Source organism: Peromyscus californicus, unplaced genomic scaffold (assembly GCF_007827085.1).
Source record: "Peromyscus californicus insignis strain IS unplaced genomic scaffold, ASM782708v3 Scaffold_22__1_contigs__length_63687245, whole genome shotgun sequence".
NCBI classification, from domain to species: domain Eukaryota; kingdom Metazoa; phylum Chordata; class Mammalia; order Rodentia; family Cricetidae; genus Peromyscus; species Peromyscus californicus.
In genome coordinates this window covers 48,619,529-48,646,436 of record NW_026294525.1, presented here as the reverse complement: position 1 = coordinate 48,646,436, position 26,908 = coordinate 48,619,529, and the positions used below count along the sequence as shown (strand labels likewise).

General features: G+C 43.9%; 1 protein-coding gene across 3 annotated transcripts in view; it reads right to left on the bottom strand.

The window, feature by feature from the left end:
• Positions 1 to 395: 395 nt before the first annotated feature.
• Positions 396 to 26,908, bottom strand: part of Hs3st5 (heparan sulfate-glucosamine 3-sulfotransferase 5) — a 281,256-nt gene continuing 254,743 nt past the window's right edge. For all 3 annotated transcript variants that reach the window (XM_052751370.1, XM_052751371.1, XM_052751372.1), the window contains 2 exons: positions 6,002 to 6,140; positions 396 to 2,156 (listed from right to left, as the gene is read on the bottom strand). In XM_052751370.1, coding sequence (XP_052607330.1) covers positions 1,223 to 2,156; positions 6,002 to 6,108 — 1,041 coding nt within the window. In that variant the 5' untranslated portion in view covers positions 6,109 to 6,140 and the 3' untranslated portion in view covers positions 396 to 1,222. The remainder of the gene's footprint in view (positions 2,157 to 6,001; positions 6,141 to 26,908) is intronic.

Here is a 26,908-nt window from a genome sequence, read left to right as displayed (position 1 = left end):
TCAGGGGCTTGGAAATCTAAGTCTGAAGTAAAGCACTCCACATTCCCTTTAAAGGAAACAGCTTCCATGCTGGAGGCCAGCAGGGGGTGTACTCTCAGCAGCAGCAGCACACACACACACACACACACACACACACACACACACACACACACAGCTTCCATGCTGGAGGCCAGCAGGGGCCATACCCTCAGCAGCACACACACACACACACACACACACACACACACACACACACACAGCTTCCATGCTGGAGGCCAGCAGGGGCCATACCCTCAGCAGCACACACACACACACACACACACACACACACACACACACACACACAGAACTTCCATGCTGGAGGCCAGCAGAGGATGGGGGTGCACGCACACAGTAAAAGGAGTTTTTAAGAAAAGTTGCACATAGTGTAATTTTAATCCATTCCATTTTAAATACCACAATAAATTTAATTTTCACAATAAATTAAATAGCCATATTCAGTTTACAAAATAGAATTACTTAGTGTGAAACTGATATTTACATCATTTACAGTATGTACAGGACATTTCTCTTTGCTGACATACATGTGGAAGTGAAAGGACTGGACTCGCTGGCACGTGATTGACATGCTACAGATGACACCATGGTCCAAACAAGGAAACAAGAGTGCAAAATCACCACAGGAACTTTGGAACAACGTTGATTTTATGAGATAAGACATTCTTTTAAATAATAAGAAAATAGCATATTCTGTTTTCATGGCACCAATCCAATATCTGGATGAAAAAGCCAGCTTCTCCTTAGGATAAAACAAAAACAAAAACAAAACAGAAATGAAAAACCATAAAACTGAACCCTCTACTTCCTGAAGCTTCGTAGCCATTGGTACATTTTCACATATTCATCTTTTGGCTTAAACCTATGAAAATGGCAGGTGACATGTTCTGAGTCAAAGGAAGACTAACTCTTAAGAATATCTGGTCACTTTCCCCCAGTCCCACCACCTCTTCTCAGTTGTCAATAGCTTAAAAGATGCAACTATGCAGGCAGCAACTTAGTATTCATTTTTTTGTAAAGTTTCAGTAGAAAAAAATTGATCTTATATTTGGTCACACACTGCATATGTACAAGTATTCATGGAGAAATGAACTGGGGAGCTGTGTCTGGGAAAGTGCATATTTTAATTGAGAGGAGATGCCATGTGTCTCCGGGTACAACACATGGTGTTGTACAATATATTATTTTAGGGCCAGTTCAATGTCCTCCCAGTGATCTGGTAAAATTTTTGATTAAAAGGATGAAAGAATTTGCGCAATTTGGTAATGACGGAGGGGTCTACCTCTGGATGGATGCGCCCCTTGCTGCCCGCCAGGCACTTATTAAAGATAATGTTAAATCGCAAACAGTAAAACCCTCTGGTAGCATTGAAATATAAATTGTACTGACTTATCCTCGGAGGAAGGTTTAAAAACTTCTCCACGAGCTGTAGTTCAGGCAGAGGCTCGGTGATGAGGCGGTCTCCGTCCACGACGTGGAACTGTTCAATCGGAAAGTACTTGAGCCAGCGCTCTAGATGTTTTGTGTAGATGCTGGTCCTAACCGCTTTGTATTTCGTGTTCACCTCGCAGGTGTTAGGGTCTATGGCTAGCTTCTCGAACTTATAGTATGTTTTGTTCTTCCTTTCCTTCCCCTCTAGCACCTGAGTGTAATCAGAAATCGCTCGTGTGGTCGGCTCCCTGACAATGATCAACAGCTTGATGGATGAGTTCATTTTGTAAATCCTTTCTGGAACCTCTTCTGTGATGAAATAGGCCGGGCTCTTTTCAATTGTGATTTGCTGAGGGTAGGAAAAAGGCATCTTTTTCCTGTACCACTCAATGCCCTTAGCATAGTTCTCATCATTGTCGAAGAAGTGGATCTCTTGAGAAGCTTTGACCACTGCAGGATGGAGGTTCAGCATCTCTAGTAGGGCCCTAGTGCCCCCTTTCCGCACCCCAATGATAATGGCTTTGGGGAGCTGCTGTACCAGGTCATGGAGGTGAACCTGCTCCTTGGAAGTGTTGCCTTTCCGGAACTCATGCAGCAGACCTCTCTTAAACTGCAGAGCTCTGAGTGGGAACTCAGCCTGACTGTGGGCGCCACCAAATCGGCTTTCAACAGGGCAAATGGGCTGGAGCCTGTAAGAAAAGAGAGACGTTGTAAAAAACTCATTGCCACTTAACTTACTGTTCTGCATCTGCACCCAAACTCAGAGTCTACATGCATAAATAAAGCCACTGGGTCCCAGGCTGCTGCAATCCATAATGAACATATGTTTGGGAAATTTTATGTTAAGCAACCCTGTATTCAGTGGAGCACACATAATTGATGGGATTTTTTTTATTAGTGCTCCTTAAAATTTTTATTCACCAAGCACTTAATTGACTACGGCGTGTACTTATGCTCACAGTACAGGATAGACAAGTGACACCCGCCATACTAATAGCTTTTTAACAGCTCACCAGTTAAAATCATTTAGAAAATCGGGAAGGCAGAAGATTATAATCTTCAGCTAGGGTGCTGAAGGGCAAAGAGGAGACCATTTATTTCAGGCATTGTATGGTATTGCTTCTTCCTTTTTTTTCTTCTCCTTTGGCAGCTTAGCACCATTCACATGGCACTTTAGCATTCTTGAGATATAATCTGAGATGGGAGCTCCAATCTCTGCCCTTGGCTCTTTGAATCACCATCATGCAGAACTCCAGTCTTGGTCCTTGCTGAACTTTTTATTCTTTGAGAATTTCTGCCCTGTGGCCTTGGGGGACAGGTGGAGGAGTGCTTTGCTTTCCATTTCTATCTAAAAAGGTCAAGAGTATGTTTTCATTTTGCTGATTTTAGGAACAATCCCAAGCATCAATGTTCTGTGTATGACCCACCACTCCTGCGACCCAAAATCTAAAAGAAAGACTTCGATGGGGCCAGAAATCCCAGATTCTCATCATCATACAATTTAAGTCAGGAACTAGAGTTTATAAGATAAGGAATGCAATGGACAGAGCCAGGAAGGATGGACAACTATTTATACTTTTCTGAGAGAGAAAGATATGGTAATAGCCACAATGATATCAGAACAGAATGACTACTTTAACATGGCCTCTGTATATAGATAGAAAATTGTGTTACCTTTGTACATAATCTGATGATAAACCGAAAAAAATTCACTGTAATTAATGAGTCAACTAGGTTGACTTAGGAAGTCCTTTCAGGTTTCTTGGCCAAAGTGGATAATACTAATCAAAATGGCTATTAAATGATTCCTTCCAGATGAAATTTTCCAGTGACTCCAGCAACTTGGAGTTTCTCCCCTTCTCTGTGGCAATGAGACAGTCTCTTGCTTCCCCAAGAGGTTCCATTGCATCTTCCAGCCATGCTCAACTGATTGTGTTGAAGTTAGGGAAATGGTGTTGGATTTGCTCTGTTTATCTAGGTCTCTATCACAGTCTTTATTAATTTTTGTAATATTTATTCTGTGATTCTTGAAATAACTCACACTCATTTCAGAAAGTCAAAAACAATGGAAATCTATTGTAAAAATAGGGCTTACCACTGTTTTGGTTAGTGTTCATTTTGCTGTGATAAAACACCCATGGACAAAGACAAACTTGGGGAAGAAAGGATTTACTTCAGCTTACAGTCCCATATCACAATCCATTGTGGAAAGAAATCAGGGGTGGGAGCCCAAGGCAGGACCTTGGAGGCAGGAACTAAAGCAGAAGCCTTGGCGGAAAGCAACTTACTGACTTGCACTCATGGCTTGCTCAGTCTGCTTTCTTAGGACCAGCTGCCCAGGGGTGGCACTGTCCACAATGGGCTGGGTCCTCCACATCAATCATCAATCAAGAAATCGCCCCACAGGCTTGCCTACTGGCCAATCTGATGGAGGCATTTTCTCAGTTGAGAGTCCCTCTTCCCAACGGAGTCTAGCTTGTGTCAAGTTGACAAAACAAAAGAAAGCAAATGAACCAGGACATTTAGGAGAGTGTGAATTGATAAATTTATTGGGATTATTATGCTAGGGTTCTAATTGGATGTTACAAAGTTGTCAAGAGATACCTAGATAAAAGTGTTTTTGATTGCAGCACCTATGAGGATATTATAAATTAGCCTTTTTGCCCTACTTGGGTTTAGTCTTTGGAGCTAGCCCTAATTCACTGAGGTATCCATTGACAGACTTGTCTCCTAGGCATGTAGAATGGTTCTAGTACTGTTTCTGTGAGCACTGCAGCAATGTCTCTCAACTGTTTTTCTGTAAGACTTCATTCTCTCGCCCAACCCTGGGTGAAAATGTCGACAAGGGCATCTCTAGGAGCGACTGTGCCGGGATGGAATTCCCTCTGTCTGGAAAGGGCCACCTTCCTTCTGAACTTCCTCCTTCTCTCTATTTCCTACCCCAGAAGATTAAACTCTACAGGACAATTGCTTTGTGGACTTCCCAAGTCAAGAGAACATGTAATGCTAGGAGAAAATGTCCCACTCCCCTGCTCCCTGAAGAGAAGTTCTAAGACTGCCAGACCCAAAACAGAATTTTAACATTGGAAGAGACAAGGGAACTAACCTCAGCCTTCCACCCAGAAAGCAGTCTCCAGTTACCAAGGGTAAGCCGAAAGAAGCACGTGTCGTCTACAGACATAGTCTGTTCAAATCTTAAGCAAGGGATTGTGAGAAAGGCCACCAAATGATGGAATTTCTTATACAAGCCATCCCACCAATGAACTGAGAACACTAGAGATGGGAACTGCTATCAACTGATTGATAACTGTGTCCATAACTATAAGACCATTTGTTCAATAAAATGTCAATGACTGGCAACTAAAGGTGTTGGGAAGACTTCATATGAAAGTTCTGTTACTGACATAGGTCAAATGTTGTTACCTCAAGGCTTTTCACTATTAAATGGCATGTCAAGAATAAACATTGGAATGTCAGCACTGAGTGATAAGCTCTCAGCTACGCCAGTCACAGTTACAAAGTGGGAGGAATTTTAAACTGAGAAACATCAAAGGGGGATTAATGTTTACCAGTTCAGGTGGACAACGGCAGAAGCAAAGCAAAGGCCATTGCTGTCTTGTAAAACATCGGAATGATAGGATACTGAGAAGAAAACGGACGCAATTTTCACTTCAAAATGTGGAGGCATTTTCATTGACTTTGGGAACTGAATCCAGTCTGTCACCACAGGAATTAGTTTAAAAATAGCAGCTCCTTATTTCAGAAATTAAGTCCTCAGTACTTACCGGTCACCCCGACTATGGAACCATTAAGGTACATCTTAGGGACACTCAACTGTCATGATGGGGACTCTAGCAGGCCCGGCACCTCTCAACAGTTTGTCTATTAAAAGCCAAACCCCAATTCTGTAATTTCCTCTTCATAGATTTTCCAGGGCCTTCTGGGCAATCATTCTGTATGACAGCATCCTTGTCGGGTACCCGAAAGCCAGAGCTAATTAACAGAGTTAAAAATCCATGCCCGTAGCCATCTTTCCAGGGCAGGGGACTGCAAACTTGATGAGCTTCTTTACTGGTGCATACATAATTGTCCACTCATCAATTTCAAAATGAAGAGACATAGTCCTATCTCCACCGCGCCTTAATGGCTGAAGGTCAGCACCAGATACACACAGGCCACATTGGGTTCTAGTCAATGATAACATTATTTATTTATTTATTTATTTAATTTTATTTTTATATATATTTATATTTTTTTATTTATTTTTAAGTACTCAGCTTTATGCCTTCTCTGAGAACAAGTGTCAGTGCTCACAGAACACAGATGGATTTGGATGAAGCATCTTGATTTGCGCTGCATGGAACTTGTACCTTTGAGGTCTTAATGAGTCAAAATCAACAGCACAGCAAAGTGTGTTTCTTCAAAGTCTTGAGGGACAAAAAACAAATGGATCAACTTAAAGTTATAGCCCAAGGAAGTCCACATCAGGGGATATGTAAGATTACATGAGCAGAGCGTAGATTTAACCACCTACCTATCCAAGCTCCCAACTCTGGCAACTAGATACAGCAGGCTCCCAACGGCAAGGCTTCCCAGCACCAGGAGCTTCTGTCTCAGCCACACCTGCTGTTTGAATAGCATGGCCCTCCATCAACCTTCAGGACTGCCACGGCCTGAGAGCAGAGAGAAGGCGCCTGTCAGCAGTTGTCATAACACCAGCCAGAGGTGGAGACAGGGGATTAAGCATCAAAGAGATCGCACACCAACACTGGCAGGTTTCACAGTGTAACTGATTTTAGCAAAACTTACCTTTTTTTTTTTTTTTTTTTTTTTAAAAACCTGGCCCATGCTATATGATCAACTATTAATTCTGTGGGAGAATTATGCAGATTTGGTTAGTCTTCAAGAATTTCTGAAGCACATAAAAATTCATACACACACACACACACATATATATGTATATATATATACAGACAGACAGAGTGTAAGTCATCCAAAGAATATTGAAAAAATGAGCAGCCTGAGGCTTTATCAGTAAGGCAACAAATTGATAAACTGCAGTTAGAATAACAGGATGAATGCTGAACTTCTGGCTTAGTAAATGGTCATTTTGGGCATAACAGTAGCGTCCTTAGCTTATACCTTTTTGCTTGGCTTTGGTTATGAACAGAGCAAAAGGGCGGGATTCAAAGTGACTGCTTCCTGTGTTCCTGTGTGGTGAGTGTCCAGCCTGCCTGTGTTTGAAGACACTGGCTCCAAGGAGCTTTCTGATTGCCTTCCTGTCTCCTCCCAGTCCAGGATGCCAGAAACACACTTTGACTAAGTGGTCCTACTGTGTGGCCTCCCAAAGCTCCCAGGGGAATGGAATAGGTTGGGTTGCATTAGGCTTGCTTTTACCTCACCAAAGAAGTTTACCTGGAAGATTTGTCTTTTTATACATGAGAAGTGTAGTGTAATAAGGCTTTACTTGTGCCGTTATTACATTCTGTGTGTGTGTGTGTGTGTGTGTGTGTGTGTGTGTGTGTGTGTGTGTGTGTCTATATATAAAAGCTTCCAATTCAGATTTCTTATTGAAAATAAATCCAATCCCCTTTCAAGATAAGATTTTTTGCTTCTTATTGAAACTGAAAATAGTAACCTGAGAAGATGGAAGGAGAGCTCTGGCTGGAAAAGATCCCTTTGCAAAGGTATCTTCACCGTCTGTTACGTGAAGATTCCTGCCATGCAGAAGGGGAAGGCTGGGGTTGTCAGGCTGACCTCTACTTTCATTTATCAAGAGACTGCTGAGTGCCAATAGCATTTTCTACTATTAGAGTAGGTACACAGAGATTTCAAAAATGTTCCAAAAGAGTTTCAGTCCTTGGGCAACTGATCATGTGATTAGAGAATCCTGGAATGACCAGAGAACACCACCCATGTCTCAATAATGTGTGAATAAATGTTGGGGAAGGAAATTTAAGGAAATTCCACAGAGAATGTGGGCTCTATAAACATTGTTTTTATTTACCAAGGAGACTGTAGGAATTCATCCAAAGGAAGGCCATAAGAGCAGATAGAGGAGCATACCCATGTACTTGGCTCTGTGCTGGATGCTACAGAGAATCATGAGCAATTAAACAGACACAATCCTTGCTCACTCGGGATCTATACTCTAGTGTAAAAGTCACATGGTAAGTCAACACACCTACATAGGATTAAAAGATACTCGCAAATTATGTTAAATGTTACAGAGGAAAATTATAGGAGAAAAGAAGTAGCAAGGAGTTTATGTTCTTCCTGCAGGAGGGAGAGTTGAGTGACACACTGAGGAGGAGAGCAAGGAGGCAGGAGGCAAGGTGGGTGAGAGGTGGAAGAGCCATCGTGCATGGGAGCTGGGGTACGAAGTGCTTGGCTCCTGTGAAAGGGGAGGGAGGTGAGGCTGAGCACAGGGGTTAAGGAGGGGAAGGAGAAGGGTGTCTGTTGGGGAATGAAGGGGTGCACTTGTGGTGTTGATTTATCAGTGCTTGCCTTGTAGGCATAGAGAAGAGAAAGAGGACAAAAGGAGGTTTACTGAGGTGGTAAGCGTATTGTCAAGATGCTATTTCAGGAAATCCCAAAGAATGAAAAAACCTGTGAAGTAGATGGAGTTTCACAGACAGGTAAAGGGAAGCCACAGTTTTGTCTCACTTCCTCTGGCTACAAAACTGCCAGGTATCAGGAAAGCAGAGGCAGTACCCACAGCATGTGATTCAGAACTTCCTGAAAGAACGACCAGCCTCTCTCTGGGATGATTCCCAAGTGCCTCAGAGGCACAGCCTCAAGCACAGAGCTTCAGCCCATGCTCAAATGTGAACACTGCTTGCTGCAAGATAGATGCACAGCCAGGTGAGAACTAGCAATGCGGTCCTGAGGTTAGAATCTCTGGTGCTATGGGATGTCTTTCTGTACGCTGTGAATATGTGTTGCTCCAAATGATTAATAAATAAAGCTGCACTGGCCTATGGCAGGGCAGGATGGAGCCAGGTGGGAAAATTCAAGAGAGATAGTGAGAGGAGAAAGGAGAGTGGGAGGAGACGCCAACCCACCATCCAAGGAGCAACGTGTAATAGGACACAGGTAAGGCCACAGAACACATGGTGATACATAGATTAATAATAATGAGTTAAGTTATACGAGCTAGCTTGGAAGAAGCCTGAGCCATAGGCCATACAATTTGTAATTAATATTAAGCCTCTGAGTGATTATTTTATAAATGGTTGCGGGATCACGGGGGCCAGGTTCTACAGGAGAAACTTCTGGCTACAAACTGGAATTTTCTTTCCTTAGCCACAAGACAGAATGGCTTGTGACCTCCCCACATGCTATAGTTTGAATGAGAAATGTCCTCCATAGGCACAAGCATCTGGATACTTGGTCCTCAGCTGGTGGCAGTGTTTGGGACAGTTATGGAACATGTATGAGGTGGAGCATTGCTGGAGGAAATATGTCACTCTGGCTTTGGGTTTGTATGGCCTGGCTCCACTAAGTTGCCATGTTATCCCCACCTTGGTGGTCTCTATCCCTCTGAAATGGTAAGCCAAAATAAATCCCCTTTTCCCCTAAGTTGCTTTTGGGCAACTGACTTTTATCACAGCAACAGAAAAGTAAGGAAAGCATCATGCCGTAGTAAGAAGGAAGTAAGGGTTCTCTAAGTAGCAACACCCCTCCAAAGCTTATTGGATTTCCTCACTAAAGGATATCACATCCTTTGTGCTTTAGTGTGAATGAATTATATGCGCATTCACTGAGAAACAGTGCGAGCGGAGGGCAGCTGTTAATGGGACTGATGGGAAAAGTCCCATGGCCTCAGTGGGAGTCACCAGCCTTCTACAGAGGACCAAAAGAGCAGGCTGTGGAAGTAGTTTGGCTCTCCCAGGTATTTATACATGGTACTCACACCATCCTACTCCAAAGTGTATGACGTAATGCTTCATCTACTGTCACAGCTCCTCACTCCACCTGTCTGTCTTCAAGTCCACTCCTTCTAACCTTTAAAATTCAGGATACATCCTGGATCCTCCAGGAAGCATTCTCCAGTGGAAGCTCCTGCCCAGGGCCCTCCTTGAGCAACACTGATCTCTCCTCCCTGCACTCAAACCACACAGACATCTCACTGTTCTTAAATATTTGACTGTTGTTAACCATTGCCTTCTCTGGGTTTTACCACCATGTCTCAGCAATGGGCTAAGCCAACTGGTGGAATTTACGATCATTGGAAAGTTAACTGAAAGAACTTGAGCCTGATTCAGTCTGTTTTGCTGTCTGGGCATGACAGAGACACCTCAGAGACACACCCAACCCCATCCTCAGAGGCGCCAGGCCGATGGGTCTGCACGTTTGCATTTGCGATTCCAGGTGAGAAAATCACCTCACGTAATGTTGCTTTCTACTGCCGTGTCTGGCCACCCTTGCCAGTGAATTTCTTCTTGACTTGTTCTGTCCAGGCACCCGGCCATCCTCACACACCTGCATTATTTTCCAACACATAGGTGTGTTCTCTGTACTCTTTTCCTACGGGATTGCAGAGCCCAGTTAACCTTCCTAATTTAAGCTGTTTTGTCCCTGCCCTGTTTGAGGGTTGTTTACTGGACCAAGTCCAGTAGCCCAGGCCTTTCTTCCCAAGGGCTGTGTGGTGGCCAGCATCATTCCCTTCCGTGAGTTGTCTACACTCTCCTGTGTGCCCACTCAGTCACTTGCTTATTTATCTCCATCCCTTTTAGCTCGATGCTCCTGTTAGTGTCCTCACTGGCCTGGGGTATCTTTCCTATGTCTCTTCTTTCAGCATTCCCAAGTCCCATGGATTGTTTTTAGAAGGGGTGATCATGAGGGAAGTATTTCAACACAGTTCCCACCAGTTGGTAGGAATGGATGTGGTCCACTATGTTGGCAATTAGAGGGCCAAAGGGGAATCTCTAGGCCTGGGAGTAGAGCTTGGAAAGTATTTGCTCATGTGGGTGAGTGAGGTTCTGAAATGAACTCATGGTTGGACTCGGCTTAAGAATGGCAAGGAAGGAAAAGAATGAAAAGTGAGAGAGAATGTGAAGGCTGCTGAGGAGGTGGTCCAGGTCTTAGGGACTATAACATATTACATTTACTACTTGCCTGTAGGAAGGCTTATGCAAGCCTGTATGCATTAGGCTGTTAAGCCTGACTGACTCTGAGGTTATTTTTTCTATGACCCCTGAGGATCTTTCAATCTCACCCTGGTCCCAAGCACCTCACCTCCAGACTCTGACCTCTGGACAAGCCCACATGTTATCATTTGGATTTTTCTCTGTGGGGTGTGCTGATACTCCCAATAGATGTACCAGTTCAGCATCCCTGTGTACAAGATGCCTTAAACGCGTCTGCTAGGATTTTCTCTAGGCTTCTGTTTGAAGAGCTGATCCACTCATACTGATTCCTCTCACGCTATATCTGGCCCATCACACCATTCAAACACCTTCGCGTCTGCTGTGCCGGTGAGGGTGTCTGAATATGACATCTCAGCTGCTGTGAGAGCTGCCAGTGACGCAGTTGCAGACACCACAGTCCCGGCGCCAGCAGCACTTGTGAACGTCTTGCTTTAGTTTTGTCGTGGGAACCTTCTGAATTTCGTTTTCCTCACCTGTAGAGTGAAGATGATTGTGTCTGTCTCACAGGGTTGTCAGGACATGGACCCCAGGAGAGAACTTTGTAAGTGTCTTAGCACTTTACAAAAGTGAATCTTAATTAATATCTTGAGGAGGCAAATCAATTCGTTCTTGCAATGCATTTTAAAAAGAAAAAGGATAGAATAAGTGTAGTTTTCATGAATAGTATAATTGGATTGTGAAAAACATAGGCCCATTTTAAGCATAAATAATTTTTAATGGGATCTATTAAATATTCAAATACTAATACTGGAGTTTCTATTCATGCAAGATGGTGGGCATGGACACATGTTCATGAACATATACCACACAGTCAATGCTCATCTTGGTGAACTAAACCCTTTTTGAACTTCTGAGGGGTGGGGAGGTCTTACCAACATGTCCCAATGAGGGTCTTCAGGGGAAAGACAGTGAAATCTTCTTCTACTTTATAGCCAGTAATAGGGGTGATATGAGAGCAGTCCTAGAATAAATTTTCCTCAATAAAAAAGATACTGGCTTATGAGTCAGGATGCCTTTATGTTTTTCTATACTATGTTTTTCTATAGTATCACAAAGTGTTCAAGAGTCTATAAAAGTTGGGGGTCTCAAAAATTAGGAGTTGTCCCTCTTAGTCTGGGAATATGACAAAATGGTATAGATTCCATCTTTATGGGCAATGCTATTAAACTAGATAGAGAGTTAATGATATTTTAATAATAGTTTATCAGAGCAGTTGTGATGGCTAATTGTGATTGTCAGCTTGATTGGATCTGATTTTAACTAAGAGATGAGGTTCTGGGCAGCTGTGGGAGGACATTTCTTGGAAGGATTGACAGATGGGAAGGGAAGAGTCCCCCTTTAGAGAAGGCAGCGCCTTCTGGCAGCAGTCCAGATAGGAAGGGGTCTGAAGGAAATGCAGGGCTGTTTTTGCCTGCCTGCCTTCACTCCTGATGGTGAGTGCCTCTACTTCATCACTGCTGTTGCCAACTTCACTAACATCGGAACCCAGCTTCTTCAGCCTTCTGGTTTTGACTGAAGGCAAGTGTCTCTCCAGGACTCCTCTAGACTATCAGCACCAGATTGAGAATCTGAGGCACCCAGCCTCATGGTCAGAGCAGCTCCCAGGCCCCTACTACAGATCTTCCTTGCCATGAGGGCTGAAGGTTCTCAGCCGCTCTAATGTGCAGACTGCCATTGTTGTGATACCCAATTTGTGTTGTGCAAGCCAACTTAATATGCTCCTTTTATGGTAATCTTCATTCATTCTAACAGTGACATTCCTCTAGAGAACTCTGGCTAACACCCTGTTACATTGGTAACAAGTCATTTATAAAGATTTTTAAATGTTTGTAACATATTTTTATGGGCCTACGGTGATATTGAAGTCCTTACTTCTCTCTTGTTTTTAATCTCTCAGTATCTCATTTTGTGTGTCAAGAACAGCACAGTTACAGTTTCTCCCGACCAGTAAAACTTCCACAGACATGGTGTATTAGCTGAACACCGCTGAGTATCTACAAGAGAGTACGTGGCCAGAAATGACAAGCTGCAGAGACATCTGGCCGTTCCAGGAAAACAGCACTCAGCAAAGAAAGACAATTCCCAAGCCGCAACAAAGATATGAGGGGATTCAGAAATAATAATGATACAGATATGTTCAAGTATTGCTCAAAGGCTTGTAGACACGGGTCCCGCAAGCCCCTGGTAGCAGTAACAACAATAATGGGAATAATAGAAACAGAGTTCATTAAAACAGCTGAACTTCTACAGCAGAATTACTACTGGAAAATCATAGCCCTCTTTTGAGTACCAGCTCAGTCATCCCAGGAAACAGCCTTCAGAGGCAGAAGAGACATGTGTCTATGGGCACCAGGCTCTGTTCTGCTCACATTTATTGTCTGTCGTAATGCAACAGACTTGTAAAGTACAAGCTGTTTTATTTTATTTTTCTGGTTGGATAATGAGGAACAGAGAGATGTGCAGATTACTTACCCAGGGGCACATGCTAACACATGCAGAGGGAGAATTTAAGTTCCGAGTTCTGTGACCTCCAAGGACAGGGCTCCTTGACTATGGCACCACGTAACTCTCCAGATGCTCACCCGGGGGACTCTTCGAAAACACTTACTCACTGATGGACCAGTGCAGACAACAAAAGAATTCCCCCTAGTAATAATATAAGCTGTCCTTGAAACTTGAGGTAGAAGATGAAGAGGTGGAAAAAACAAAGAAGAAAAAGTTTCTATGAAATAGAGAACCGGAAAGGGAAACAGCTGTATGGTTTCAACCCTATTAAAGAAGGAGGAATGTTGGTAAGCTACGGCAATCACTTTAAAGGGAGAGGAATGTTGGTAAGCATGGGCAGTCAAATCAATGGAAGACAGCACTTTACAGCTGTTAGGCACCCCCTCTTTCACCATGCCACTCAGAATGCAGACTCCCCAGAACTGGGAGACACTCACTTGTGCTCCACCTAGTCCCTATGTAAGATTTTATAGTTGATGAGGAAAATACTGGTTTTAACTGCCATCTGTCACTGACTCGGGCTATCACAGGCTGGCCTCCAGAAGACCCTAGTGAAATCTGCTGAGTACCTTATATCATCACTGTGTCCCATTGTGTTCCCCTCCAGCCCTTCCCCTGAGTACTGTAGTCCATGGGTCCCCATCTGCCCACCAGCTTGTCCTAGAGGAAGCCTTGGAGTGCTACCAGCCTTAGTCTTTAGCTCAGCGCACTTGGTCCCATCTTTAGTGCACTGTCATTTATCACGGCTGTGGCTCAGGTCACTGTCTCTCTTAAACTAACCATTATGGGCTCCTAAATGGCCGCCTCCTAATAGTTTTGCTTCTGCCTCAATTTATTCTCCACTTTGATGCCAGATGGACCTTTGGAAATGGAAACCTGATCTCATTGCCTCCAGGCTTAATACTCTTTAATGGGTCCCCCTCAGTGAGGAGGTTTGAAAGGGTCCTTTACCCCTTTCCACCTCACCCCATCCCCCAAATGTACACCTGGTAACTTCAGCACAAAGGACAGCGTGCTGTTCTTCTCAATTGGGAGTGGTTCATGTGGTTTCAGCACCTTTCTTTTGAGGTTCTTACTGCCCCTAAACTGTAACTCAGACCTCTGTGAGGAGAGCACCAGCCTTCACTGCCCGGCTAATGCTCCCTCTGTCTCTATCTCCCCTAGGAGTCTTTCTGGTATTCTAGGGATGGCTGAGATGGTCTTTCCAATGGCCACCACAGCATCCACCACAGAATTCTACTTAACCCAAAACGGCTGACTTGTGTGTCCTTCCGTAACATCAGTGTCGTCAGATTAAGTGTGTGTCTTTCCATTATTGAATTATCACCAGCACTTAGGGTCGCAGATGCTCAGCAAACAATTGCTGAATAATCAAATCAGTCAGATGGGATGGACTTTAATATCCTGAAAGCTGTGACACCTGGATGCCACCTGTCTTTAACTGAATTGAAACACTTTATCTTTGCACGGTCCTTGCAGGCTCATCCAGTGCTGTGTGTCTGAAAGTGACCTCATTTTCCTGCCATTGGGAGAAAACCTGGGTACTTATACATCCTTTGTCTGGACTGTTGTTAACATTTGGGTATTTATTTGCTTTATGGCCCTCTTCTGGCTATGCAACCACATAGTAATTTTATGGAGCTATTTGAAAGTAAGTGGCAGATGCCAGCTTTGCAGCATCAGAAGACCCCATACAATGGTCCCCAGACCTGGGATAGAGGGAGGGCAGTGGCATTTGTGTCTCAGAGGCTTAGGAGGTGACGTGGACTTGTCAGAGCCTCAAACTACCTCATCTGATCGTAAGCTGCCACCCTTAGGCTTCCCACAGCACCGCTCTGCCTTTCAAGGAAAGTTGAGAGCTTTATAGATCCCACCAGTAGAAACTGATGTAGCCCCACCTTTCCCTAAATTCTGTATGTGAAGTTTGATGAGCTGTGTAACAAAAACAAATGAAACAAACAAACAAAAAAAAAAAAAAGGAAGAAAGAAGCCAGACTGACAGAAGGGAGGCAGAGAAAGTATTCCCATGAGAGTTCATATTCCATGTACTTTACCCCCACTCTAAATTTATTTAAAGAAAGAAAGCTGAGAAAGCAACTCGTTCTTCTAACATGAGTGGTGGAGGCTGGGTAATCCCATCCACTGGCATGCTACAATTGCTCTTATTGCAGGCCAGTTGCTGTGTGTGTGTGTGTGTGTGTGTGTGTGTGTGTGTGTGTGTGTCCATGTGTACTCATATCTCTCTGTGTGTATGTGTCTCTGTCTGTATGTCTGTCTGTGTCTGTGTGTGTGTCTATGTTTGTCTTTGTCTCTCTGTGGGTGTGTGTCTGTGATCTGTGTGTATGTATGTATGTGTGTGTTTGTATCTCTTTGTGTGTGTGTCTGTGTCTCTATGTGTCTGTGTGCATGTCTGTGCATATGCAGGTCAGATACAGATATTGGGTGTCTCAGCTATTCTACATGTTATTTTTCTTGGACAAGGTCTCTCACTAAACCTGGAACTCACTGATTCAGCTGGACTAGCAGGCCAGAAAGCCCTAGGCATCCCCCTGTCTCTGCCTCCTCAGCACTGAGATTATAAGTGTGTTTTGCTCCCCTTGGCTTTTTGACTTGGTGCCCGAGACCAAACTCAGGTCTTCATCCTTGAGCACTTTGCTGACATAGTCCTATTTCCTGCCCCTTAAAGCCATTATTAAAAATTAGATGATAGCCTGGTGAGATGGCATACCACTGTGTGACCTTAGCTCTCATGAGACAGAGGCGGGAGGACTGGTAATTAAAGTCCAGCCGAGGCTACATATATTTAAAATTAAATAAATTGTAGATGGCAATATGCACTAAAGTCTCATCGTTACCTGATTATCTTGGTGCATCTCACAACTATGTGTACTTTTGAAGTTAAGCCATTTGCTCTGTATGGTGGGGATGCTGCACGTCTCTTTCCAGTCCCTCATCCAGTAAATTCATCTTCACAGCTTAAAATTCCATATTAGTCCATTAATGTTTGTAGCTTAAAGGTAGCACTGAAAGGATGGTTCTTGCAACAGAGACTTGTAGATACTCAAGCTCTCCACCCTCACTGACGTCAGCTTGAGTATTTCCCAGCTAATACTACTTTTGTCTTTCATTACTTAGGTCTTTCTGAAGACCTGATTCCAAACATGTAGGGTGATGTGACACTGTGTGAAAATGAGGATGGGTTGCTGTCTCTTCCCTCCCCTCTTTACCCATGTTTTACCATATTCTGACTTTCTCGCAGACCCACTTTCATTTCCAAGCCTCCTGTGACCCTTTCCTTCATCCCTGTCTCTCTCTGCTTCCTTCCATCTTCCCCTACATTGCCACTAAGTGTGTTTTCTAAATAAAGAGTTCAAAGAGCAGATGATGAAGAAAGATAGTTTTTAAATAACATTTACAGCAAAATCTAGATAAATGCATTATAAAACCTGTATTTAATAAAACTATAATATAATCTACAGTTAGTTTGCATGCAAAGTGATACTAAATCTACTTATAATATAGCAGGCTAATATTTCTTAAGTTGAAATATTCAATTTAGTATTGTTAATATGCTTCAAAACTGGGGAAATAGCTCATTGGATAAAAGTGCTTACTGATAGTTTAGAGGACCTAGGTTTGGTTTCCAGCGCCCACAGGATGGCTCATTTCCATCTCTAACTCTAGCTCCAGGGCATCTACTGCCCTCTTCTGGTCTCCACAGGCACCAGGTGTGCATATGATGCACATACATACATGAAAGGAAACATCCATACACCCGTAAAAATACAAAATAACAACACAAAACCAAAAACCACAAAGAAATCCTTCCCCAAACCTTTTCTTTCTTTTCTTTTTTCTTTTTTTGTTACCAGGAACACCTTTCCTTGAATGTCAGCTCCCCCTTGAGAACTGGGAGAGCTCCATCAAATACTGATCTAGGATAACCTCCTATGTTTCCAGTCATCAGCAAGCACCTGCTCAGTACCTACCACGTGTCAGGCACTGCAGTTGACAGAAATAATATGGAGCTTGGAAGCTGGATCAATGGGTAAAGTGCTCACTGCACAAGCTTGAGCACTTGAGTCCAGATCCCTAGCATCCAAGCGTGTGCTATCTGTGTGTAATACCACTCTGTAAAATCACTCTAGTGCTGGGGAGGCAAAGCCAGTCAGATTCCGGGGACTTGATGGCCAGGAAGTTTGTCCTAAACAGTGAGCCCTAGGTTAAGTGACAAAACTGAGCTTCAAACCATAAGGTCGACAGTGACAGGGGAAGCCCCAGAAGTTAATCTCTGTCCTCTTTGTGTGTACCTGCACATACAAGTGCACTCATGTGTGGACCCACGCTTCTCCCTGAGAAATGGAGAATAAGAGATTGCTGTATTCTACCTCTCCAAGGTCAACTCTTGATGGAAGTGTGAGGAAGCGGCATCTTCGGCTGCATGCAGACCCAGATCCTTTTAGGCTGGCAATGAAGGAAGCTCACTTGTCAGGGGCTGCTGGATCTGCGTGTCAGCCTGTGGCCCACACCTCACCTCCTCTTCGGAGAGGCATTGCCTCTTTTCCCAAGCAGCTACGATCACACCACTGTCCACAACTACTGCTCTTCCCTCAACTAGACTCTTCAAAGCTTCTTGTGAAGAGTAGGCTGGGCGCCGTTAGACAAGGTTGTGACAATTGGCAGACACGGGCTGTGACCTGGGCATGCACAGGGGATTCTCAGCTGTGTGAAGGGTGGCATGCTTGGCGCCATGCTTTGTGGGCAGTGTCTCCCACTAATCTTTCTGGAACAAGGATGTCAGTGTTTTCAATTTGCCCCAAGTCCCCCAATTAGTCATGTCCATCCTGCTGCAGCCCCCAGTGTGTGGGCTTCAGCTTTTTTACAGTGATGCTCCCTTCTTTGTCTCCCATGTGACTTTAAAAGACATACACTCTCATAACTCTAGCACACAGGTACACAAATGTCTGCTTCCTCTTACAGAGCTGGAATCCTATCCTCCAGTGTTTCTCCATCTGAGTTCTGTGATCTTCCCTGGGGTTCACTGCTTCTTTGGGTAACTAACGGTGGCAGTGGTGTTGGAATCTGCCCATAGGAACAGAAGTAGTTAAGTTTATGGTAGACTCTTTATGGTAGACTATGTGCCCATGAGGTTAGTGCGCGCGCGCACACACACACACACACACACACACACACACACACACACACACACACGCTCAGAGCTTCATTGCCACAAATTATCAGGGGAATTACTGTGAGAGAAGAGGGACATATCTATCAGATAAATAAGAAACCAAAGGAAGCTATCTCTGGAATTACTGTTTTCTTCAAGGGAAAAAAAAAAACCCATCCAGAAAGCTGGAGGTGTACCATCTACTTCCTGTGTGATTTTGAATAAGTCACTTCTCTCCCTTATCCTTTCTGATTTTTTCACTTAAGAAACACAGGACTTGGAAAAGAGGGTCACATTCAGCATTTGCTTCTTGGCCGAAAATTCTTTGATTCCAAGAGATTTTATCAGCTTCTCTTGCACCGCCTGTTCCCATAATGAGACTGGGATCCACTAGAGTGTTAACAACTGCCAAGTGAGGGGTGGAATTCGTGCCTGAGGTCATTTTCAATTTTTAATATCTTATTACCCCTCAGTTTTAAACAGAAGTAGCCTCGTTAGAGATGGCTCCACCACATCACACTGCCTATTACTGTGGGAAGTAATCGTCTGCTCCTAAGATGGGGACTCTCTTTGAAAAGATACTGACACTTGAGAAAGATCGCTGATTAGCTTTCAATTTGTCCTGCTGTCAGGAGCCCACTGGAAGCACATTCTGAGGAAATTAACTGAGGGCAGTTAGGAAAGGCTGTCATAAAGAATTTGCTTTTATTCTATTGTGAAAATCAAATAAGAGTGCAGTGATGAGAAGAAATGGTGTGTTCTAGAGCACCAGAGCAGCCCTGGGGGTGTGTGTGTTTGGTTTCAAGGCCATGTGCAGGTCCCTGTGGGTGCCCATGGGTAATAGCTGAAGCAGAAAATGTCTCAGTGAGGATGCCCATAGCTGCTCTATCAAATGGCCAAGGAGACTTTCAGCTCTTTCTTCAGTTAACCATGAAGGGATCAAAGTTAGAAATGAAAAGGAAAAAGATTTCCACCATAACACAGACTGCGAGTTAGTGCTTTACTGTGTGGAACGGCTCTGAGCCTCTCCCGACTTTTCAAATGGTTCTCAATTCCATTCACCGTCTGATACGGCACATCCATTATTTATCGCGTTTCCCATCATCGTGTTAGCGTGTGTTGTCTGCGGGCTCTGTCTGCAGCAGGATACTCAGGTTGCATCTGTAATGACCAAGCTGAAAGGGGGCCAGTTACTTGTGTAGGAGTCTCATTTAGTAGAAAGGCAGGGAAACTGAATTCCATCTTGGCCTGGAATCCCCATCGCTCTCAATCTCAGGGGTTCACTGGCATATGCAACGGATGTTTGTGTCACCTTTAAAGCTGCATTTTACTGGACTTTTACAACAAAGAAATAATGGACATAAGACTTCATACTCTTCATCCTGTAGATAAAGCAGCACAGACTGGCTTGAGTGTAGCACTCATGTCTACACAGCTAATACCTGGCAGAGCTCACGCGACAATATGGCTCTTTTTACTATTAGTTTCTGAGCTGGAAAAACAAATCATTTTTCTATGAAGATTTGGCCTTAATTTTTAATTCTGGACTCAGACACCTATTAGTGCAAATTTAATCCTGGGATAATGTAAGTTTTGAGAGAGTACTAAAATAAATTTTATTAACACACAGAGCTTAGAAAAGATGAAAGATGTGTAAACTAATTTTGAATTATCAAGTGTTGTGTGTGTTTCTTCTTCTTCTTCTTCTCTCTCTCTCTGGCTGGATTAGCAGTTTCTTTCAGAGAGATATCCTCATAGAATGGGATGGATTATAATACACTACTGAGCACAGCAAAATAAATAAACCAGTTAACTGAATAATTTCCTAGAATGAGAGCTGTGAGGTCAGAGCAATAATTTCCTCTCCCAACTAATACAACTTTGTCCGGTTTTTATTTTGGACTGACTTTGTAAGTTTTCCTAAGTTAGATATTATTATTTTAGCTAATAAAGATTCAGATTTTTCACATTCTCTAATATTGCCTCTCACTATGATGCTTTCCATTCTACTGTTAACAGGTTCATTGAGATACGGTCCACAGGAAGTGCACCCTTCCAAAGGTGCGGTTGGATAGATTTTAATATATTCACGGAAATGGAGCTGTGTGGTTCTCACAACACTCAGTTTAGACACTTCCATCTCTCCAGGAGAGACCCTGTACCCCTTGGCTGTCCGGCCATCCCTGTCTCCTGCTCCCAGGCCTAGGCAACAGTGGCCTGCTCTTGCTATCACTATTCTGACTCGTACTGAAACCCTTCCATTTTCCTTCTGCCAGAAGTTTCCACCTGAGCTCTTCTATTTCTCGTCCAACAAACAAAGGCTTTGCCATTTGAAACCAAATGCAGAGCCATTTCCCTAAATTTCTTTCCCCTCCCTCTAAATCCATAGGACTTTGGATAGTCTTTAGTAGATGATCTAATTCCTGAAGGGCTTGTTAGCTGTTGAGAATAACAGGGAGACCAAAAGAGTAGTTTAAAAGAAGAAAGACCTGACGAAGTTTTTCTCCTTAGGAAATTAGTCTTGCTGTGTTGCTTCAGCACAGATTGGATGTTAAGATGGTTCATATTCAGTGAAAATGTGTTAAACTGGGAAGGAACCTGGAATGCGAGGAGGAGGAGGAGTGCCCAGGAGGCAAGCTCTCACTCACTGAATGTCAAGCACAAAGCTGGATTACTGCCAAAGGCGGTGAAGAGTTTTTTTTTTTTTTTTTTTTTTTTTTTACTATAACACAGGCCAGAGGGATTGCAGTCCTCCAATTGTGTAGAGGCGACTAGGTGTTTTAAGGAGAAAACTAGGGATGTGTGATGTCAAGCAGGCTGCTATTCCAGCAGTCAGGGAGTGGAGAACGACAGAGAGCGAGAAGTGGGTGTTCAGAGTGATTTGTCTGTCTGGCTTTATTAATATCACCTATCCTAAGGATAAACACGCTTCTCATATATTCAGGATGGAAAGTAGATTTGCAAATTGGAGAAGAAATCCGTAGAAATTAGGCCCTTGCCTTGCCTCTCAAGTAAGGCCAGAGGGGAGGGAGGGAGGGAGGGAGGGAGGGAGGGAGGGAGGGAGGGAGGGAAAGAAAAACTTGCTGCAGATCCCTCCCCGAGGTTCACATTTGAGACAGCTCCAGGTACTTGAGGAGACACTTGTGAGTGGTAGAAGATTTGTGTCTTGAAGGAGCAGAGAGAGGATCTAGCATTGCAAATTTCCCGAAATAACCACTCAAAGTCGGGGCTCAGGGGCCTATTGTCAGTCAGAAACTCCTTTGGAGGCATCCAGCTGTCTCAGGCAGGCATTTTAAACAAGGCTTATGTCATCCCGAGACAAGGGCTTCAGCTAGTAGAAGCACGCCAGACTGAAGTAATAGCTGTTCCATGTCCTGTGCCCCAATCCTCTATTTGAAAACTCAGGGGTCTGGGCTTCCCTTTGCTTGTTTTGTGGTCTGTGACTTCACGCACGGTGACCTTCTTGTTTGTGATTTGTCTAGATTCTTATTTTCATCAAGATCTGTATTTTTTGCATTCTTTGAACCCAGGGTTCAACTTTAGTCCTCAATGCTGATACTGATTGTTAGGTCACAAAATGCCACTCCCCTACCCACCCTGCACTCCCTCTGCCACACCCCCCTACACCCCACCAATGGTAATGCTGTACACTGCTTTCTAAGGGGAAGCTGGCCCAAACCAGGCTGGATTCTTCTCAAGTGAATAACAGAAGGACTGTTTTCTGGTAAACAGAATCCTAAACTCAGCTTTCCTCAGGAATCTCCTGAGGTAGGTTTCTGTTTGTGGGAAAAGCCACTGCTTCCCTTATCTGCCCCCAACAACCAATATCTCTGGTAAAGGGCATTTAGTTCCCGATTAACCAGAGCAGCCTACAGCGGTTCCAAGTTCCCATACCACTTCCGGCCCCACCTTCCTTCCCTACAAAGCGGACAAGGCTTCTTCTGTCCAGTGCTGTTTTCTTTAAAACCAACTCCCAGTCAACTCTTTCTGCTCACGGAAGTGGTCTGGTTTGGTGGTTTTGGTGTACCTCAGACGGATTTTTTTCTGTCAGTTGTTGTAGACCGTGATCATCTGGGATCACATGGGGGGCACAAAGAGGGCCCTGAGGCCCAGGAGCTGGAGTCACAAGCAGTTGTAAGCAGACTTTAGAAGGTGCTGGGAACCGAACTTGGGCCATTTGCGAGAGCAGTACTCACTCTTAGCTGCTGAGCCATCTCTGCAGACTCTGCCCCCTTTTAAAAGATCTACTTTTATTATTTTTGATGATGTGTAAGTGTCTCCGGGTGGGTATGTGCATGAGGGCCCGGTTTCCATGGAGGCCAGAGGCTTTGAACCCCTTGCAGTTTAGTTACTGGCAGTTGTGAGCCACAGATATGGATGTGAGGAACTGAACTCAGGTCCTCTGCAAGAACAATCTCAAATGCTGAGTCATCTCTCCAGACATCTTTGCTTCGTTTTAATCTTTTTATTGCATTTACTTATTTATGTGTGTGTTGGGGGTTGTTGACACAGATGTCAAGTGTGTTGGGAGGTTGTTGATACAGATGTCAAATGTGTTGGGGGTTGTTGATACAGATGTCAAGTGTGTTGGGAGGTTGTTGATACAGATGTCAGATGTGTTGGGGGTGTTGATACAGATGTTAAATGTGTTGGGGGTTGTTGATATAGATGTCAGATGTGTTGGGGGTGTTGATACAGATGTTAAATGTGTTGGGGGTTGTTGATACAGATGTCAAATGTGTTGGGGGTGTTGATACAGATGTCAAATGTGTTGTTGTTGATACAGATGTTAAATATGTTGGGAGTTGTTGATACAGATGTTAAATGTGTTGGGGGGTTGTTGATACAGATGTTAAATGTGTTGGGGGGTTGTTGATACAGATGTTAAATGTGTTGGGGGTTATTGATACAAATGTCAAATGTGTTGGGGGTTGTTGATACAGATGTCAGATGTGTTGTTGTTGTTGATACAGATGTTAAATACGTTGGGGGTTGTTGATACAGATGTCAGATGTGTTGGGGGGTTGTTGATACAGATGTCAGATGTGTTGGGGATTGTTGATACAGATGTCAAATGTGTTGGGGGGTTGTTGATACAGATGTCAAGTGTGTTGGGGGTGTTGATACAGATGTCAAATGTGTTGGGGAGTTGTTGATACAGATGTTAAATGTGTTGGGGGGTTGTTGATACAGATGTCAAATGTGTTGGGGGTGTTGATACAGATGTCAAATGTGTTGTTGTTGATACAGATGTTGAATGTGTTGGGAGTTGTTGATACAGATGTTAAATGTGTTGGGGGGTTGTTGATACAGATGTTAAATGTGTTGGGGGTTGTTGATACAGATGTCAAATGACAACTATCCGGCGTCTGTCCTTTTCCTCCACCTTGTGGTTACAAGTGGTCAGGTTTGCTGCCAAAGACCTTTAACTTAAGGTCTCTCACTGGTCCCTTTGTTTCATTTTATAGAGTGGCAACTGCTTCTTTTAATTTACAGGGAAGAATAAAATGGCTCTGGCCATTTGAAACCTATGCTGCCATGGTAGTAAAGGGCTCCACAGGGAATGCAGAATTCCGTATGTCCCTTGCAAACATTACCCTTGGTGTTACTATGTCAACATGATACATTATAAAGCAAAAGAGTGTGTGTGTGTGTGTGTGTGTGTGTGTGTGTGTGTGATATTTGAGATGGGTTCTCAGTATGTAGCCCTGGGCTAGCTTGGAATCTCCAGAGATTTGCCTCCCTCTGTCCCCTGAGTGCTGAGATTAAAGTTGTTTGCCGCCACACTGGGCAAGGCAAAAGGATTTTGAAGACTGCAACTGAGGTTTCTGATCACTTGACCTTAAGACAGGGACATCATCCAGGTGGAACTAGAGTAATCAGAGGAGCCCTTAAAGAGCAGGGTACTTTCTCTAGCCTGTAGCAGACACGGTTAGATGCAAGTAAGCTAAGGCTAGACATCTGCTGCCAGTGCAATGAGGTAAAGATGTGGAGAGCTGCCTCAAGGTGCTGAGAGTAACCTCTGCCTGACTAACTGCCCACAAGAGAACCAGGATCTCAGTCTTTAGCCACAAGGAATTGGATTGCATTCATTACGACAAGAGCCTGAAAGCGTATTCTACCCTGGTGTCTCCAGTGAACCTAAAACTGGACTCCAACCTTGTGAGGCTCCGAGCCTAGCATCCACCTGCTGCTGGACCTCCCCACCCACAGAATGATGATAAGCTACTGGATGATGGTTATATTAAACTGATATGATTGTGGGCATTTTTTTCTCCAGCAATAGATAATGAACACAGACCTATTCGTTAATCATCTGTAGCTTTAAAGAGAAAATAAAAGTGCTTTTTTCCCCCTTGAATCTTTCCCATAGAATACTAAGTGTGGAAAATAAAGCAAAAGCTCACCTTTAAGAGATAAATTGTACCCACAACACCAGCTCTTATGCTTAAACTTTGAACAGAGAAGATAATGCAATTGAGCGAGTTATTGGTAGGCAAAGGTCAATTCACTGAAATGTCAAATACTTTTCAGTGAACAGGCAGATCATTATATCTGACAAGTCAGTCCTCGCAGTTATAATTTGCAAGTCACTGTCTTCTCTGTTCCTCTCTCAACAATTGACCCCTCCATGTCTCTTCTCAAGCCCGACCCACATTCCTCAGTGCCGACCTGTGGGCTCAGAAAGGGCTGCTCTGCCACATGATGCTCCAGGTCTCTGTCCCAAAGTGGAGACCCTGTGCATGTAGCTAACTGTTGACGGCCCCACACCTCTAGTTTCTTCTTAAGTTCCTTTCCAGCTTCATATTTGTTTTCATTTTCATAATCTTGAACATTTTTACTTTGAGACAGGGTCTCTAGTAGTCCAGGCTGGCCTTAAATTCATTATGTAGTTGAGGGTGGCCTTGAACTTCTGATGCTCTGGCCTCCACCTCTTGACACCAGGCTGTGGATGCTCCCATGCTTGAGAGGTGTACATCTCCACTCTGCGTTCTATGCTGAGTGAGAACTGGTGCATAGAGACCAATGGCCATTGGCTGAATGAGTGAGGGAGGGAGTGAACAGCGCAAAGGACCTTCTTTAGTGAACTCAAACCAGATTACGTTTTGCTTCATCAAGTGGCAACATTTTCATTCTAGTGCACTCAGCGGGAAGGGAGGTTGGGGAGCAACGGGTAATACTATTCAGAATAGTATTGCAATCACTTATTAAGCTCGCCTTTAACAGAACTCTTTTAGCATTGGTATCGAGGCACACGTGGTAAGGATAACACTTGCCCTTCCTGCCCAGTCTCTCCACTTCCCTCACTGCCCTTCTCTGTGCAGAACAAAGCACAGCGTGCATCCAGTAATCTTCCTAATAGCAGTGATGGGTTTTTATTGATTTCCCCTTTCAATCATGGCCTGGCCCTCTTCACGAATTTATTTATTGCTTGGTATTTTATGGAGCACTCTGCACGCAGATATATCATTGGATTCTCAGAGTAAACTGAGTTTTAATTGGCACCCCTACTTTGAAACATGGAAACAAACACTCAGAGGAGTTAACATGCACTGCTCTAACATCTTGAAATGAGGAGGAAATAAAAAAAAACGCTGAGAAGTGTGGGAGTTGTAGTTTCTTCTGTATTATTCCCAAGTGTTAGGACAGCTAAACCCAGTCCTAGTTAGGGGTTCTATTGCTATGGTAAAACACCAGGACCAAAACCAAGTTGGGAGGAGATGGTTTACTTCAGCTTACAGTTCCATGTCAGAGTTCATTCCTGAGGGAAGTCAGGTGGGGAACTCAAACAGGACAGGAAGTGGGAGGCGGGAACCTGGGGACCAGAACTGATGCAGGAACTGGGAGGCAGGAACCTGGGGGCCAGAACTAATGCAGGAACTGGGAGGCAGGAACCTGGGGGCCAGAACTGATGAAGGAACTGGGAGGCGGGAACCTGGAGGCCAGAACTGATGCATCAGACCACAGAGGAGTGCTACTTACTGGCTTGCTCCTCTTGGCTCAATGAACTTGTTTATTTACGTACCACAGGACCACCACTGAGGGCTAGTACCAACCACAGGAGACCAGTCCCCCCCACATCAATCCGTCAAGAAAAAGCCCCTCAGGCAGATCTTACAAAGGCAGTTTCTCAACTGAAGTTCCCTCCCCTCCCTGAGCTTCTGTCAAGTTGATAAAAAACCAGCCAGCACAAGCCACTAGCCCCTGTTTTATTATTGAGTAAGAACACGCATTCATCATAGCAGAGCGAGTGGGAATGACATCTGGCCCTTGCGCAGAGGGAAGTCATGGGTTAATGGCATGATCTTAGTCCTCAGCTAATTCCTTATCCTTCTGGCTATTTTCTTAAAACATCACTTTTGAGGTTTAGTATCTATGGAAAGAAAATATCTTTTAGTGATTTCATTAGAAATAACACTAACCAGAATAATTGCTAAATTACTATGTTTGTTGGATAACTCTTAACGAATTTACAGGATTCCAGTGGTAGAAACGTTGTTTACATGCACCCACACATGCATGTGCATACTGCTGAGGTACTTGTATGTCACTCCTAACACGCACAGTTGATTCCATCTCTCCGGTAACATATGGTCTTTGCCTTAATGACCCT